The sequence below is a fragment of the Acromyrmex echinatior genome, chromosome 10 (assembly GCF_024713525.1).
Source record: "Acromyrmex echinatior isolate Ae372 chromosome 10, ASM2471352v2, whole genome shotgun sequence".
Classification (NCBI taxonomy): domain Eukaryota; kingdom Metazoa; phylum Arthropoda; class Insecta; order Hymenoptera; family Formicidae; genus Acromyrmex; species Acromyrmex echinatior.
The window spans coordinates 10,090,871-10,109,576 of NC_141861.1; the positions used below are offsets into that span (position 1 = coordinate 10,090,871).

General features: G+C 33.9%; 1 protein-coding gene across 3 annotated transcripts in view; it reads right to left on the reverse strand.

Annotated features, from left to right (window-relative positions):
- The window catches only part of LOC105152438 (membralin), an 84,010-nt gene that overhangs the window by 19,039 nt on the left and 46,265 nt on the right, over positions 1-18,706 (reverse strand). For 2 of the 3 annotated variants that reach the window (XM_087410768.1, XM_011066752.2), the window contains exons 11-12: positions 12,447-12,546; positions 8,283-8,646 (exon numbers count right to left, since the gene is read on the reverse strand). In XM_087410768.1, coding sequence (XP_087266894.1) covers positions 8,283-8,646; positions 12,447-12,546 — 464 coding nt within the window. Of the gene's footprint in view, positions 1-4,108; positions 6,925-8,282; positions 8,647-12,446; positions 12,547-18,706 lie in introns of those variants that run through there. The other variant, XM_011066743.2, reaches the window with a different exon arrangement.

The window sequence follows — 18,706 nt, forward strand, 5'->3', positions numbered from 1 at the left end:
ATACGAAGCGTCTTAATAGTTCACATATTTGCCAATTTGTTGTCTAAATAAATATTCAGGATAATTGGGTATTACTAGCATTCAGTTCGAATCAAGCCATGAAAAGTATCAATATGGGGTTTGATGAAAACGAATTGTATATAAAATTAGACGATTCAGACGATTTGATTAGATTGGGGATGAATTAATTTCGATCAAGTAGAATTAGAAGACACAAATTTGGTTACCTTTGTGGAAATCAAGGACAAATTCCTTGGCATGAGCGCAGGCAGCGTAGACTAGTTGAAATTGCATCATATAATCACTATCTCTATTTTTATATGAACCATTCGTCGCTTTTAGCTTATATGTAACAAGAATAATTGTAAAAGGAAAGAAATCTAATATATATATGTATATATATATATATATATATATATATATATATATATATAACAAAAATATCGCTAGTTTATTTGTCACATTTATAAGAAATAATCACGCCGCATTAATACAACGAGCGAATTCGCGATTATTTAGTGACATATAGAAGAATACTGATACCAACGTATATGTACCTGAGAAGACTCGCAAAGCCATTAGCTAATTAATGAGATCTCCTCCGGCGATGCTCGGCTTAAAGTCTGGAAAACGCGTACCTAATGCCTCTCGAAACTGCGCAGCCAACATTTCGAGTGCCATCCAGTGAAAAAGAGACACAGAATAAAAATATTTTTTACATTGCGCTTCTAAATGAAAAAAGATACTTCATAAGAAATTCATAAGCATAAAGAATTGAACCTGGCTAAATGTCATTTATCCCAACTTAAGCTATTCAAAATATCATGATAAATTTAAATCTATAATTAGAAAGAAAGAATATCAAATTATATCAAGCGTTTTATTATAGCACTCTGTCATTTCTTTGCCATTTTTATTATAAGATTGAAAAAATTTTACCTGCATTTTATTCAATCAAATATATTATTATTGCGTATTTTAGAAAAATAATCGCATTCTGCATGAATTTATGTGAATATCATCTCCTGCTTTCTTTGTCTCTCTCTCTCTCTCTCTCTCTCTCTCTCTCTCTCTCTCTCTCTCTCCCCTTCCTTTCCCTCTTTCTTCCCTCCCTTTTCTGCTCTACATTCAATGCATTCAAAGATAATATAATCGTGAATATCTCGTACATACGCTTACGTGTCACGCCGAAACGTGAAAAGCAAACAATATGATGCCTCAAAACATATAATGTTCTAAAAAAGATCAATTAATAATAAGATTACAATAAGATTAACGACAAGATTTAGCAATTTGTTTCTATAATGAATTTCTTTAATGTCTATAGTCATCATAATTTTAATATATTCGTTTTTATATATATTCTTAATCCTAAAAATCGCATTTTTAAATCATTCTCACGTCATAAATTTATCTTTTGCAATTTATTTTGTCTTTTAGGATTTAATATGAATTCTAACTCTATGTATTGTATATTTCTTTCTGTTATATATATTTTTTTTGTATTATTTTTTAGCAAAATTCAAAACGTGAAATATAGAAATGTATGAAAAAAATTAAATGGAAAATACAAAATTGTAGTAACTGTTACTTTTTGAAAATCTACTTTTAAATTTAAAAAATGTCTGTACCGCTAAGTGTTTTTATTTTTCTTATTAAATAGAGTAAAAACGGATTTGATCTAATTTAACGAAATTTGCAATATCCTATAAAGCGAATAAATCGCTCATGACCTGATATTTTTGTATTCGCCTGCGCGTGCCGTAAGTTTTTTCATTACAGCTTAGATCATAATAACGCGTTTCCGGAATCAAGTTTTAATTGCGACAAGAAGGAGATTTAATTTCAGGTACGCCGTGGAACTTGAAGTGGCTCAAGATACGTATTAAGATACTTTGTTTTAGTGCATAGCGAAGTAAAGCTAAAACGGCTTAACTCTTAGGCAGAATCGAACGAGCGAGCGGACGTAGTACTCCCACGAAAGACAAGCCGCGACGCGCGCCACGACACCACGTGCTTGGCTGTCCTGCGAGCGACAGTCCATTGTTTCGCGGATAAGCCGTTTTTATTAAAGCGGATGATTATTTCGACGTTGAGCATCGTCGGTGGACAGGGACGAAAATCGATTGATGGCTCAACCGTTGTCATCATCTCACCCTACCTTTGCGTTTTACATCCGATCAAGCAGTAAAGTGACGAAATAGATATATCTTTATGTTTGTAATATTGTATATTACATATTGGCTCATTATCAAATATTTCGATAATTTAGCATCGAATTATGCAGAAAAATCTCCAATAGATTTTGTCGAGAACAAAAATTTTTGTTATTTATTTTCTATAATATTAAAACTTAATTTATTATTCTAAAAAATATCCGACGACTTCCGAGTAATAAAATATCATGTTTGTAAATGTTCGTTAATTAATTAAGAATATCTTTCATGTATTTTTTTCAGATTGCGAATATCTATCTTTCAATAAAATATCAAATTATACGAGTACATTAAAAATATAAAATCAGAGCAGAGGGAAATTGCAATTAAAAATGAAAGCACAAACAATGCAATGTTTTTTATTTCGTGAATTTCATAAATTCATCAGCACTTTACCTTACAAGAAATCAGAAAGATTAATACCGTCCGTTTTCTTCACGGTCGTCCAATTCAGAATCCAAAAAAATGCCCTAAGCTACTCTTACATAGTCCGTGGAAGTGTCTCTCGCGGCTATCGCCGATATGATTCCGGAAAATCTATCTAGTGGCGAGCGAGGTGGCCACAAGGATGAGAGGATGAAAAGATGAGAAGAAGAGAGAAAGGGGAGAAGGACAGTCCCGAACAAAATGACAAAAGAGAATGGGACGGAAGAAACGAAAAAATAAGACGCCGACGCAATGGAGAGAGGAAAAGAGAAACACGAAGCGATCCCGATCCGTGTAGGTTCGTCCATGTAGGGACAGAAGGCAGCCCTGCGGGCAGCCAATCAAATAAAGTAGTCCGAGGTTGCTTTGCCGGATGCAAATTTAGCCCCTGTGGGCTTTCTGTTTCCATCCTCCTCTTGCTTCTCTTCCCGCTGTCGTTCTGCAACTGTGAGCTGAGTCTCTGCACGAGTTTCCGGGATACACGGAAGTGGCCCTGTAGCCGATACACAACATACTGTATCCTCCCGTTTCTCCTTCACATTTCATCCTTTCGCCAGATTATTCATTCTAACCCTTTCCAATTCCGATCGCTGAAGAATCGCTATTACATGGGATACATACAATCAGTTGCGCGCTTACATGAAACTCTTTTTGTCATAAAGAAAAATGTATATAATTAATTATGGTTTAACTGCTTCATATGAGAGATGAGAATATTAGATTTATATTTCTAATTAATTTCCATTAGGAAAGAGATGATCACAATGATATAACAATAAATTCCACGACAAAGAAGATATAGTAATGATAATTCCTAAAGAAAATGCTATACAGGATTGTACATCTTTGAAATACTAAGCTGAAATGGCACCAATGCGATGTGTCGTGATGTGCTCCATACATGTACCTTACAACGTGGAACAGCGATACAACAGAACGAAGGAGGGCTCGAGCGAGGAATCGGATCGCGATGCGACTCACTCCTAATTATGTCTTAATGAAAATAAATCGCTACATTTGTACGAGCGTCGTGTCTCTTTGGGCATTTCCACGAATCACCTTCACCCTTCGCCCACGCAGTTCGTCTTCCCCTCCATCTTCTCTCTCTCTCTCTCTCTCTCTCTCTCTCTCTCTCTCGCTCGCTCTCTTTTTCCATTCTATCGTGTTATCTTCGTATTCCACGCCACCTGTTTGATTCCCTCAAAGGGATACCAGTGTCTATTTGTCTATTTCGGTTTGTCCCCGTCCTCCCCCGCCAATCCCATCCACACGACTTGGACGGAATCCAACGCAGTTCTCCCAATCTACCGCGCATCTTCCGCCTTACGTTCCAAGTTGAACAATCAATTTCAATTTCGCAAGAATCGCTTTTAAATCTCGAATTTGCCGTGCTGTTCGAAGCGACGCGATAGCATAGGGATGAGGTAAGTTAAACGTCGAATCGTCGAATAAATCAAGACAAAACATAGAATAAGATCTCTGCATTTATTTATAATCTAATATTAACAGCAGTTATAGTAGCACAATAGGGATCATAGTAACAATATTATTTGATAATATATACAACCAAAAAATATATATACGATGTATGAGTAATGAAAAAAAGTATTTTACAGAAGCGCTCGTCTACAAATGTAACTTGGGAAAGAACTAAAGACAATTGGGGGTTTTACAGTCGATAGTATTCTTAAATGATCTTCTCTTCAAATTTCCTTGTATCTGTCTTAACTGAGCACATTTGTACAATTCTGCGCAATTGTTTTTTCTTCTTCTCATTATTGTTACTCGTCAAAATATCGCTTAGCTCAGAATATCATTTATAGTACGCTAATATATGCCAAAATCGATAAATTACATCAACAGTACGCGATAAATATATACGCATCATTTGTTACTAACATCGATCTCCAATGTGTATGCTAGTTTGTCTTGTTTTTTTTTCTTTTTGTATGAATTGTTTCAATATTCCATACATGTCACAGTCCACATAATAGAAAACATACCACTTCGCTTGCCAATAATATTATACACAATATATATCACTAAATGTCATACAAATCTCCGGAACGGACAAATTATATATGTGTAATAGTGTAAACTTACACTATAACGATTATTATTAATCTTAAGTAACAACGCATCAAGTGAAGAATATATCGGCGATTCCGTAAAAAACTGTTTTTTTTTTCGATTTATATATTTTTTTCTCTTCCCATTTTCTTTATCGTTATAATAGTTCGCATCGTTCCAGCAAGTGACAATTGCAACTTAAACTAATTAAAAAAACGTAAAATCAATAATTGGTTAATTATAAAATAGTGAGTTAGAAATGCCTGTGAAATGGGCAAAATATTCGAAAAAGATCCAATCCCAAACACGCTATAAAATATACAATAGATAAAGAAAAATAGAGGTATATAAAAGATATATTATCAATTCTATTTAGTACTATATAACTCGCTATGTGTTCATATATAATACGTTGTCGTTCGAATGACTTGCTATTGAGCACGAGATTAGCTACGCATAAATTTATATCAAGGAAATTTTTAGCCGAATAGTTTTTTCTACATTATTACACGAGTATTCAGTAATTTCAAAATATTCATCTTAATCAAAACTCTACTGCGTATTTATTTCATTATCTCTTAAGCCATAGTTTAATCGAGCAAATATAATCGAGCATCAAAAAATATTATTGAGATAAAAAAGAGAAAACGCTGCAATCAATCGCGTAATAATCTTCATCTATGAATTTATTTATTTTACAGTTATATCGGTTGATCGAATATTATTGATGTATAATTAATACATTTATCATAACATAAACCAAAAAAATCTCATCCTCTCTAACAACCTTTTGTTCAATACAAAAATTTATTCGTGAGTATACTTGCTACTTGCAATCTCATTTCTATTCCGGTAGATCATAGTATATGTATGGAATAAATGAAAAAAAAAAAGAAAGAATATTTAGAGGCATCCTGATTGTTGCGCTTAGAAACTACAATCTTGGTGGTTTCGCCGATAAGTGCTTCTCTAACATTTTCAAAAGACGAAGAGTTCAGAGATAGTGCAAACAACGATACAATGTTTAACTATCTCGCTGTAAGAATTTATGCAAAAAATTATTTATTATTTGATAAAAATTTTAAGGCATCTCAATTAATTTCACTGTAAAAATTTCAATCTTAGATATAATTTTTTATAATCTTTGAATAATCTTGTAATCTTTAGTATGATTAGAAATAAAAATATAAAAGTAATAGTTGTCTTATTTTAACTGTTATTATCTTTGAAGAATACAAATTTGTCAATTGTCGAGTGAATATGTGGCACAGAATAAATACATAGAATAATTAAACAGAAAGTTTTCTACACATATGTGTAGAAAAAAGATATGTCCGAAATTATTCACTTCATACAATAAGAGAAATATTATATTTATGAAAGAAATAAGTTAACAAGAGTCTATTTGCGAAAATGCGTTTTAAATGGAAAATAATATTTATTACAATATATTTTCCATTTGTGTCTAACGTATCTTTCAACAAACAAGTAAGAAATATAAGACACTCTTAGAGAATATTGCATTCAAAAATTATATTATAAAGAACAATTAATTAAATAATTCAAACGTGCGATAAATTAAAAACATGGTATATACTTATCATTTTGAAGTTACATTCGTAAAAGCTAACTTTGCTATTATATGACTTTTAACTTGCTTGACTTGTAACGAATCTAATATTGAAACGTGTAACTGCACGAAACTCGAATCCTGTGATAATTACCTATATTATTATCATTGAAAATCTTTACCTCTTCGTCCATTGGGTCTGATCTCGAAGCGTGATACCTATGACATGTTCAAAGAATCGGTTTCTAACTTCATCCTTATTTTATTGAAATTAAACATCGAAACATCGAACACATGTTAACTTATGCATTCTCATATATAGAGAGACTATATTGCTTTATAGTTAAATTCCGTGACAAAATAATTGCGCCGATTTCCTATGAAAAGAAATCAACGGAAGCAGTCATATGGAAATGATATACTCTGTGCTCTAACACTGCCACACAGTTGGCATAGTCAAAGTCTAATGTTCTTTTTTGTCTTCGACAGACGCTTCCTTCGCCACCTCAGTAGATTCAATGACCTCGAAGCCTTCGGAGGTCGAAGTATCGGTGAACGAACTCGTAGCTCTGGACGCTGAGGGAACCGCTTCCGTCTTTGCAACGGAAGTCGATGTAGCGAACACTGTCGTGTCCTCCGACACTGTGATTTAACGCAAGATTGATTCTTTATTATATATCAAAACCCATGAAGAAATATCATATACTTATATGAAATATGGTACAAATTAGATAATACATATCCGTAATGATAAAAGTTAAATATAGTATAAATTTGATGGAGCGCGCAACTGTAAGTCAAACCACAGTTGTAAATAAACTGGTTTCCGACATAACGCTCGTGCGCGTGTTAAAACGATTATCGATTATCCGAGCCACGAACGTGAAACGAGAGGTGAAATTAAAAGCCCAGAAAAATAATCAGTGCTAGTTGGATCGTCGAATTGAAACACGATAGCGCGGTATCGCGTGCCAAACTATGTAGGCGCTCCAAAGCGACGAGTGTCAGTGACACAGGATCTACAAAGTGCTCACTCAAAACTCTAAACCGATGAAACGTACGCGCTTCGCGAACCGGCATGCGGAATGCGTAATCACGGAATTATTGACGATTACAATAGGTTATATGATATCTCAAAAATTACTCAAACATATTTCTCTGATATCAGGTTAAATTCCCAAGAATCATTTTTCTATCGGCCTGTTTCATTTGAGCATTACGCAGCTTTTCTCGTCATTCCTAATAACGTATAAATCCTAATATGCTTCATAAAATTAAATTCGCTCGCGCAAGTGCAAGCGTTATAGAGAGAAAAGTTTTTTCCTACTATTGTATAAAAGTTGAAATAGGTATGTATACACGCACACGCACACGTACATGCACACACATAATTAAATGTACCATTTTAATTTGCTCTACACAAATTTACAGAAACAGTATGTTAGGTATCGAAATTCGATCAAATATACAATATCCAATGATACGTTTAATTCTCTTAAAACGCTAGGAAATAAAATTTTATTTAATCCATTCACAATTTCTCTTCAAATAATATATATATATATATATATATATATATATATATATATATATTATTATATATTATTTTATATATATATATATATATATATATATAAGGAAAACTTTTAGAAATATAAATTCAGTTTACAACTACATCCAAAAATTGCAACTAAGGTAAACTCCCAATGACCGAAAATGTATTTAAATGCTCTTTTTTTTATTACAATATTATAATTTAATTATATTTAAAAATTACAATTAAATTATAATATTATATTTAAAAAAACATTTGAGATTAATAATAATAAATTTTATATAAGTGTCCGGACATAGATACATGTTCGGTCACTGGAACAATCTTAATTAAATTTAAATCCAATTTTTTTATTACATTTGTTAGCACATTTGTTGTGATTTTTTAGCCGGTAGTTGAACGAAAAATGACGCCAACAGATAAAAATATAAAAATCACGACGTACCTCGAACAGAATCATCTCGACGATCAGCCGTCGTTGCCACGGATGTTTGTTGCGTAGTATCCGCATTCGTATGTTGCGCCTCTGCATTGCTAGGTTCTAAATCGAGCTGAGAAAGCTCGGTAATGTAGTTTTGCTGCGTCTGTTCCGTCGTAGGTGTTGACGGATTCGGACTCGACGAAGGTGAAGGTGCCGCTGACGGTGACGACGACGACGGTGATGCTGGACCCGGGGTAGTTGGAGCCGTGCTGGGCGTCGCTGGCTGTGCCTGAGGCTGAATATGATTACGAAATAGCAATTGCTGAAGCTGCGCCTGTTGCAGAATCACTGGTAGCTCGTAGTGATGAAAGAAATATAACATTGAGTGCTGAAACAATAAATAAAAAAACAATATCTGTGTAATACACATAGAGTTTTGTCTGTCGCCACAAGAATTCGCCATTCCTCGCGCGTCTATGTCCGGCATTGTTGAAGAGTTGAAGAAACAAAAAGCAAGAATTCATCTCGCGAGATATATCTCGCGGCACACGTGGATTTATACACTCGTTCGTTCAGTATATGTGAGCCGCTCGCGCCTCTAGCAAATTTATATGGAAATTCGCCAAATTCGTTCTACATCAGCGCTCTCTTTCTCCGCAATCGCTTCGAACCTTGTCTCTACCGATCCGTATTGATCGTAACGATCGCAATAACGCAGCTTCTCTTCACGCATGCCCCATAGAATCAAATTCTCTATACCTAAAAATAGCCTATTGCTTCATTAGATAGTTTAAGGACGTCTCTTGATTAAACAGAACGACGAATTGCTCGTGCAATTGGAATTGAGATGTAACAAAGTGTACCAATGAGAACTATAATGTGTACTTATTTTGATGCTTTCTCTTTTCAAAGATTGAAAAATCTAACGTGAACAAATAACGTGTATGTAGGAGGGCGAAGGTGACGAGCGGATGAGCGAGAAGAAAAATCCTGGATATGGAAAATAGATATCTCGGAGTCTGGGCACCTGTCAACGACGCGGAGGAAATGGTATTCTCGATGATTCGTCGGCAAGAGCGGAACGATTCCGCACTGTTTGAGAAAAAGAAGACTGATAGAAAGATCGGTGAAGAACGGGAGTGGATCTCAAGGTGGATAGGAAAGAATGACGGAGAGTGGAGAGTGTAGGAGCGATTGCGGGAACGAGAGCGGAATCCGAGTATATCAAGTTTTCGTTTGGCGGATAATCAACGCCAATGACATCGATATCGAATCGGCGTATAATCACGCCGCGGGGTTAATCGGCTAAACTCTGACCTACAGCAACAGCCGACGAGAGCTTTGCCATCCGGGAATCAAAACGATTCTCGGCCGACGTGCCCCCGGGCTTTTCGAATTTTGCCGCTGCGCGGTATTCGTGAACTCGTTCCCAGGAAATAATTGTCGCTCGTTAAGTCGTCGATCATGTTAACGAACCCGTAACCCGCCTGTCGAGTAAAGACTGTCATCATCGACGTAATGGTTTAAGTCGCACTCTACTTGTAAAGCATATTCGATTACGTTCTCAAACGTGCCGATATATTATTTTATTTATGCGATATATTATTTTATTTATAAGAGAAATTACTATGTCACATATGATAGTGCATACATTCGACTAACCTTTTATCATAAAACAAAGAAAACTCAATGAAATTATACTATGTTATAATGATCGTATAATAACAGGCAATGCTTATTGTCACAACAACATTAAATACTAATCTTAAATTTTAAGAGATACAGTCTGAAATATTCGAAATATTATAACATTTATATATGGATTATATTTGGAAATAACTATTAATTTATTTTGTAGCAATAATAAGAATTGCAATTTTTCATACAATACACTTCTTCACGTTTAGAATGTATACTAATTTCAGCGAAATTATTGAGCCTCGATAAATCTTCGTTAAAATAGACTATAATTCTAAAAATGATCGTGTAATAAATGTGTTCAACAATTGAATGGCGAATACGACATAATAATGTAATCTTTTCCCCCAGCGCGTAATGATGCAGCATCGTGATGCATTTACACCTTTTATCGAGTGAATTAACCACTCCATTAAACTTTAATGGTATTCAGTTTTTACGCATGAAATGTACACAGTACATATCGAATGTAGTTATTAACGTAGCGGCTATCTATCGTAACGCCGTTATAATAATACCTGTTAATACGGCCATCGCGATCATCTAATTATAAGTTATTGCGTTATCAAAGTACGCTCTCCAATCAGATTACCCACCGTATTATTGGCATAGCAGGCAAATTTGTTTCTAAAATTCCAGCGGCTTATAGCAAATGTTCTATTACGATCGATCGTTTGTTGTAACTCGATAGATACTTCACTTAAATGTAGAGAGAAACGTACAATTATAACTAATAACTACGTACTAAAATTACGTAAAATACAAAAGGCAAAAGATCTGCAAGTATATAAATTTTATCGCGAGCGTGATACAATGTACTGATAGCAAACGAAAGCAATAATAATTCATTATATGCTCGCGCATAGAAAACGATAATAGCATGATTAATAAAATAGTCCCAAAATTGCAAATTAGCAAATTAGCAAAAATTTAAGGACAAGAGCGTATATATATTTCCTAATGGAATACAGCCAATGGAAAATGACAATACCTGACTAACGATTACTTATAATGGATTATGTTCTTAACGGAAGAAACGGGACACGCCCTTTTCGATGAGAGAACAAGATTCCCGTGTTAAAGTATCCTTATGCGTATTTGTATATGGGAACCAAGAAGCCGCATTAAATTATTTCTATCGATCGAGCTGTCAAGAGCATTGTCCCGGTTGCGTTTACGTAACTTAAGTTTGAGCGATAGCGGCTTTAGGCTATCCAGCCAAGCGACCACGGCCATGGCACGGCTCGTTCTTCGTCCTGCTACGGTTGCTGTCAATCGCAGGACTCCCAACGGTAGCCGACAAGATCGCATGCAAAATATTACGCTCCCATTTTCCCTCATCTATTTCGACGCGATTCTTAGAGGCGGAAGTGCAAACTCGCGTCGCGTCACAAACCTGACTCTCACATTCTATTCTTTATACGGGTTCGGCATATAATTACAATAATCGATAACCAAAAAATTTCACACACGATACACTGTATATTGTATAATTTTACAATAAATGCTGCGATTAAATCATATTTAATCATATTAAATTAATGTTATTCAGTCTTGGGGAATTAAATATAAAGATTTTTAAATAAACAGCATATTTTTTCAATTATATTTCAACGTTTCTTTCATAAACTTTCAGCGTATATTTTTTGATACAGTAAAATTTTATATTTTTAACATTAATTAACACTATATAGAAACAATGAAAAAGATTAAAATTAATGTTGCAGGCGTTTATTTTATGGAAACTACATGGACAATAAATATAATCTATATCTACGGCATTTTCTCTTTAATATTTCAATTCAAATGTATGATTTATACTGGAAAGTACAGCAATATAAAATTTCACTTTTTCTATGTTGATAGATTTTCATTTATTCTTACTTCCCAATACTTAGTTGTATTGAATAAGTTATTCAGAGACAAATAGAGCATTTATTCGTGATCGTTTATCAATCTAAAAATCGAAATATCATTTAATTAATAATATTTTACGTTACATGTAAAATGCCTATATCCCGAAAGGATTGCTAAGAGTATATATCTGTGATATAATTTTTAGACAGCTCAATTGTTGAAGGATTTTTTTCCTTGCTATTCCTTAGGCCAACTATATCGGCTGAAATCCTCACAAGTAGGTCACGGAATATTCGTGATCAATGTCCGTTTCAATGCAAAAGAGCAATTTTTCTTGAAAAAACTTTTCTATTCCCGTAGAAGTTTTTTTTTATCGCGAAGACGATTATTTCACGATCCGACGGCGCGCCACTTTAATCCCAAAATATACCGCATAAATACTTGTGCCTTACCAAGTACTTATATTCGCATACTTTCATCAAACAATTTATTCCTGACCCCATTCTTCGTTGATCATACTTTACGCGATCGTATCAAGACATATCTTTCAAAGTTAAGTAAAGATTTAAAATCAATGCAGCTTATATCCATTTCTCAATCTCGAGCGTAATGAAATGAACAAAACATACTCACCTGTATAAAGAGCCAAGATGTGACCAGCGCCAAACTGCTGTACTGTCCGTTAAATCGATAATGATACGCGTAGAAAGAGAAGTGATACAAGTAGAAAAATCTGAAACAAAAACCACATCTACGGTTTAGACGTAAAAAAATATCAGAAATGAAAAAAGTGCCTGTCACGAAATTAGTAGATAATAAAATACAAGCTTTCATAATATCGTTGAGACAAATGATAATCGTTGTTGTGAATTAATGCACATCACAACGATACAAATAAATAGCGAATTAAAGGGCCGCAATACATAAAATTACGGAATACAGCGAGATTTATCCGTCGATGTGTACGCGATAATCTCTAAAATCCGTAACAACATCAAGCCACTTAACAGGTTACATAACGTAACGATATACATGGCACGTTCCTAGTGTTCCCACCCCGTATCAACAATATGGACGAACTATCGATCAGATCGTATCGAGTTTCAGCCTATTGAAATATCGAGGGTGACGCGTTGCGCGGCTAGCGGCTATGCGCTGTTATTACGTCCGAAAAAAATATCGCAGGTAACGCAATATACGTTATCAAACTATAGTGACACGCACAATTCTCATAAAAAGTAAAGTAAAAAGTATTTGAATACGGTTCGTATTCAAATACTTTTTTCACCGTATGTGAGCAGGAGAGCATAATTTTTTTTAAATAGTTGATACGTTTTTCGTAATCAATTTATTTACAAAATTTATAGATAAAATGAGACTGATATTTGTGAATTTTGTACAGGATTTATAATTAATGATTAAATAATATAATTAAATGTGTTTAAACTCGCAAACTTGTCTCAATCTCAGTCCTTTTATAAAAAACGACTTTTATAAAAATTATAAAACCGCTCTCTCATCACATTCACCTTCTTTCTATGATAAATGAAACGCCAAAATATTGATCTCTTAATTTTTCTTTCTAATACGCTATTCTCTGAGTCGTTTTTCAATTATAAAGCGAAAAAAAATGTTTTCTTCGTAATCATCATATTATTCGTCAAATTCACCTGATTATTAAATCTAATTATGATCATTTATTTTGAATTATTTCAAAAATTAAAAATAATAGAATTAAATTAAAAATTTCCAGTTTTATTATGATTAAAATTATACAAGAATAAAATAATTGTTTCTACATTTTAGATAATTATAAAAAGAAGCACGAGCATTTATTTTTCATTGCAGTTCTTCTCTGATGAACGATGTTTGGGTGATGAAGGGAGGGGTTGTAATCAAGTGATTTTTACGAGGAGCTGTTACGGGGTCGCCAATATTTACGGATCAGGGCGGGGTTGAGGCAACGCTACCCTTAACCGAAGAAAGAAAAGCGATCAGCAGGGGTGTGGTGATAGAAAAAGAAGACCAGGTTTGTAGGTATATTCCTTCGACGAGTACGGCGACTAATTTCCTAGAGTATATGACAGACTTTTAGCGTCTCAATCAACTCATATATTGGATATCGTTATACCATAAATTATTATTATTATATATCTCTATTGAATAATATATTTTATACTTGATGAAATATTTTCGCGATAAAAGTGTATATTATTTTGTCAGAGAAATTATAATAAAAGTAATAATATATATATATAAACATGTAATAATAAATTATATTGAATTAAATTTATGAATTAAATTAATGAGTTCCTAACATATACAAAAGTTCCTAATGGCGTTATGAAAAAAAATAAGAAAAAATAAACAAATAAGCAATAGTAAAAGAAGATGTACAAAACAATCATTAAGAATTAGTTATTAAATTAGCATCAATATATGTAGCATGTTATAACATGAAATCCAAAAAAAGAGCTAGAATGCACACATTCATAAAGATCAATCATAATATACTATGCACTTAGAAATTTTCAATTTCTGTTCCAAAGTTATGATAAAATAATTGGTTTTTAAACATATCAGATGCATTTGTGAAAATGCATCCGAAATCTTATAATGTAATAAATTTATGTACGAGCAGTGTTGGTTTGTAAACGTGTTGCATTACGTTTTATGACGCTACCAGTTGTAAAATGCAGTTTAGGTGACCGATGCATCTTATTTTCGTTTGCGACAACACAATCCAGGACAAACATCTAATAAACCTAATTATGTTTTGTTACAATCAGAAATGATTAACAAAATATCGTTTTCTAAAAGTAAACTATTGTTAAAAACATCTAAGTAAAATATTCGTTACATCCGACCTAATGTATAGATAGAAATTGTACCTATATTTTTACATCATATAACAAATCAAGTTAACCAAGACTCCTTATAAATTAAAGAATTGGAAAGGATACAGGAAAGGGCAGTAGAAGTCAAGTGCAGAAAACATCGCGCAAATAATATATATCTATGAAGTGTGAAACTTCTTTATTCACTAAAATGCGTTTATATATTTCGGCTCACTTTTGAGCCTTCCTCAAAGATAACATAAACTAATATATATAAAAACTGTAAATAAAAATTATCATGTCATGGTGAACTCTTCTACATCGACAATTTAAATGTCGGAATTAAAACCAAAAAGAGTGAAAGGAATAGGAAAAGGAAAAAAAAGAAATTAGGAAATATCGTAAAATATGGAGAACTAATTTATGAAACAATTATTATAATTTGAAGATTGTTTGATAAATTAATTCTTCATATTCTATTTTACGATATTTCCTAATTTCTTTTTTTTTTCCTTTTCCTATTTCTTTCACTCTTTTTGGTTTTATTTCCGACATGTAAATTGTCGATGTAGGGAAGCTCACCATGACAGGATAATTTTTATTCACAGTTTTTATATATATGTTAATTTATGTTATCTCTAAGGAAGGCTCAAAAATGAGCTGAAACATGTAAGCGCGTTTTAATGAATAAAGAAGAAGTTTCACACTTCATAGATATATTATTTGCGCGACGTCTTCTGCCCGTATTCTTTTCAGTTCTTATATTTTTACATTAATACAGTGAAATATTTTGTCAGGCAGTTTTCATCTATTCTCAATAATAACAATCTAATGTATTAAAAACCTATACAATTTTCACACGATACATAAAAACTTATCCGAAATATAATCGTAAATCATCCGATAAATATGGCGTGCTTGCATAAGAGAGAAAGATGATTTTAATATCCAAAATGTCCAAAAGAATCGCGATGAAATAAAAGGTAGAACGAGCGAAGGTTGGCAGAGGGATGAGAAAGAATGCGCCACCAAAATCCCACGTTACGTATTCTGGGGACATAAGCTCTAAAGTGTCCCACGCTCAGGGAACCGCAACCATCCGACGACGATTCATACGTCTTTACTGGAAAAAGGGGTGGGCAAAGAAGGAGCTGGAGACTCTCCAAACGCATTCTGAATTCATTGAATAGTGCTACCCTACCGAAGAATGCCAGGGTTACTTTCGGACTTCAAACGTACTCCGAACAAGTCCCAAGTCGTCTAGTGCAGCCGACAAACTTTTCGTACTACGTAATGCCCACACATACACACATACACACAAATCATAGTTTTATCAATGTCAGAAATATTACTATCTCGAACGCGATAATAACTATCTTTTTGTTACAATATGGTTAAAAAATTGGTATCAAATTAAAACTTATTCTACAATTAACCGTAGTGATTGTAAGTGATTGTAGTTGTAAAAATTCACTAATCACAGCCGAATACGAGAAGAATATTCGACTGTAATTGGTCAATTCTTAACTACGCTTATGCAATTATAGAACAGACTTAAGGATCACAAAAATCGCTTTATCGATTAATTGTATTTGTAGTAATTATGTATTAACGTTTTCCGCACTATATTTTGCTAAAAATTAGAATTCTCACTGCCGAATATTTTTAAGAAATGTCTATGCGCACATGTAAAAATGTATACATTTACGAAAGGCGAACATCTTGATAATAAATTATATTTTTAAATGTTCAATACGTCCAAAAAATATTTTGCATCTATTTCTTTGCCAAAAAAAGACTTAACACAACAGATGTTGACGTGAAGGAAGAAACAGTTATCCCCAAAAATTCATGTCATCGCTTGGAATGGTTATGAATTTATGAGATATAATCTTTTACGTCACAAATCGTACAAAAGAATATTCACCAGGGCATACTTTGTCTTAGCCTCACCTTTGGTCTGATGCAATTCGTAACAATCAGTTTCGGCATACATATGACAGATTTACAATACGAAGGATACAAAAGGCAGTACCAAAAGAATCATGTGAAAAATAAATCCAATAAACATATTACGTTCCAAGAAATAGCATTCTTATTGAAAAAATAATTAATAAGCCGTACAACAAACTAATTATATAAAAAGATAAAGATTAAGATAAAGTACTCCAATCATAATTGTAGTAATACTGATAAACAAATAAGAGACTAACATATTAAAACATTCTTATCTAAATTCTAATAAAAATTCCATTCATAGTAACATAAAAAATTTCTTTTAAGCCACATTCTAAAACTATTTTCGCCCTGTACGAAGTTATTAGATTAATATTATCGTCTTTAACACACAGATTGTTTTAATAAAAAATAATGAATTATATGTGATTAACATATACATGGCTCATTCGGATGTGACAGTAAAACTGTACGCTTGTTTAAGAAATTGTTTGTTTTCTTTCGAAAAATAGTATTTTTCGAAAATCGCTTACTTTCACACAGTGAATGAACGAGGAAGAGCGAAACGAAAGGAAAAAAAAAAGTAAAAAGATCCCGCGGCGATGTTCCAGCGAACAGAAGAGGGTCGCGCTTTAACGGCGGTGGTACAGGGTGGAAACAGGAAGACGGAGAGAGTGTAGCAGTCTCCATAACTGTACGGTCCACTCGGCTAACGTAAGTATATTGTCAATCAATCCATGGTATAAAAGCAATCTGAGCTTCGGACGACGGGGTGGCGGGTTCCCGCGGGGCGTAGAACCGAAGGACTAAGGTGAAGCGATGGGAAGAGAGGTGAGTACAAACAATCCCCCACGCGTTTCGAAGAAAAGGAGAGAAGATAAAAAAGGGGTGAAAGAAAGAAGCAGAGAAGGAAGGAAGGAAGGAAGGAAGGAAGGAAGGAAGGAAGGAAGGAAGGAAAAAAAAAGGAAGGAAGGCAAGGAATAAGGAAGGAAGGAAGGAAGGAAGGAAAAAAAAAGGAAGGAAGGCAAGGAATAAGGAAGGAAGAGAAAGGAGAAGTCCTTTCCTCTGGCTACTCCAAAGACCCTATCCAACAAGTAGGATGAAACGAAACTCGCAACCCCAGTATCAGTCTCGGACACATACATACATGAGTGTGTGCATCTATATATATATATGTATATATATATATATATATATACAGGATGCCTCAGAAGTTATGTACCTTTTTAGACCATAAATAAATACATTAGATATTATACTATCACATGAGTAAACATTCATAAATGTTAACATAATTATAGAACCAACAATTTCAAGTAATTTTTGCCAAGAAAAATTATGATAAATTAAAAAGCTGAAAGAATTAGAGAGTGAGTGATTCCTGAACAATCCTGTATTATGTATAGGTTTACGTAAGTGCAAGCGAGTCTGAATACATGTGTACGTGTGCGGTCAACCTGGCGTGACCGGGTGGATATGGCCGATGGTAGGATATATCCGAAGAAGCTGGTAGAGGGTCCTAACGTTCTCAAGGCAACGCGGTGTTCTGTTCACGGGAAAGTCCCGAGTGCTGAGAAAATATATCGGTCTGACCGCCAAGAGACGACGACGATGACAACGTCGCTGTACAATCGGATTGATAGATCCTTCGAAGAATCTTCCTAAAAGTAGCGGAATGCAAAATGATGATGTAAACATTCAAAAGAGATTCTTTCGACTACTTTCAATGGGAATGCATAAAAATGCTATAAAATTCTTATTAATTGTACTAAACAATCTCATTAATTACTCACGGTAATTTGATTTCATATAATAACTCTTAAAAATCAAGCAAACGGGCTCGTTTCTATTTAAGAAAATCGCAAAGTGATACTGCCAGTCTTGTAAACGAATTTACAGTTTATCGATCCTCGAGTGTATACGGGGAAAACACCAGTAAATGAACATAGCCTTTATCTTGGTCAAGACAGCGGGGGTGGCCGTACACCGGTAAATAAGGTTACGCCCTCATTGTGGTCCGATGGGAGATCGCCACGTCGCATCGGTCCCGTTGTATCCCGGGACAGCAAGACTAGCGGAAAATGAAATAATATCGATGTA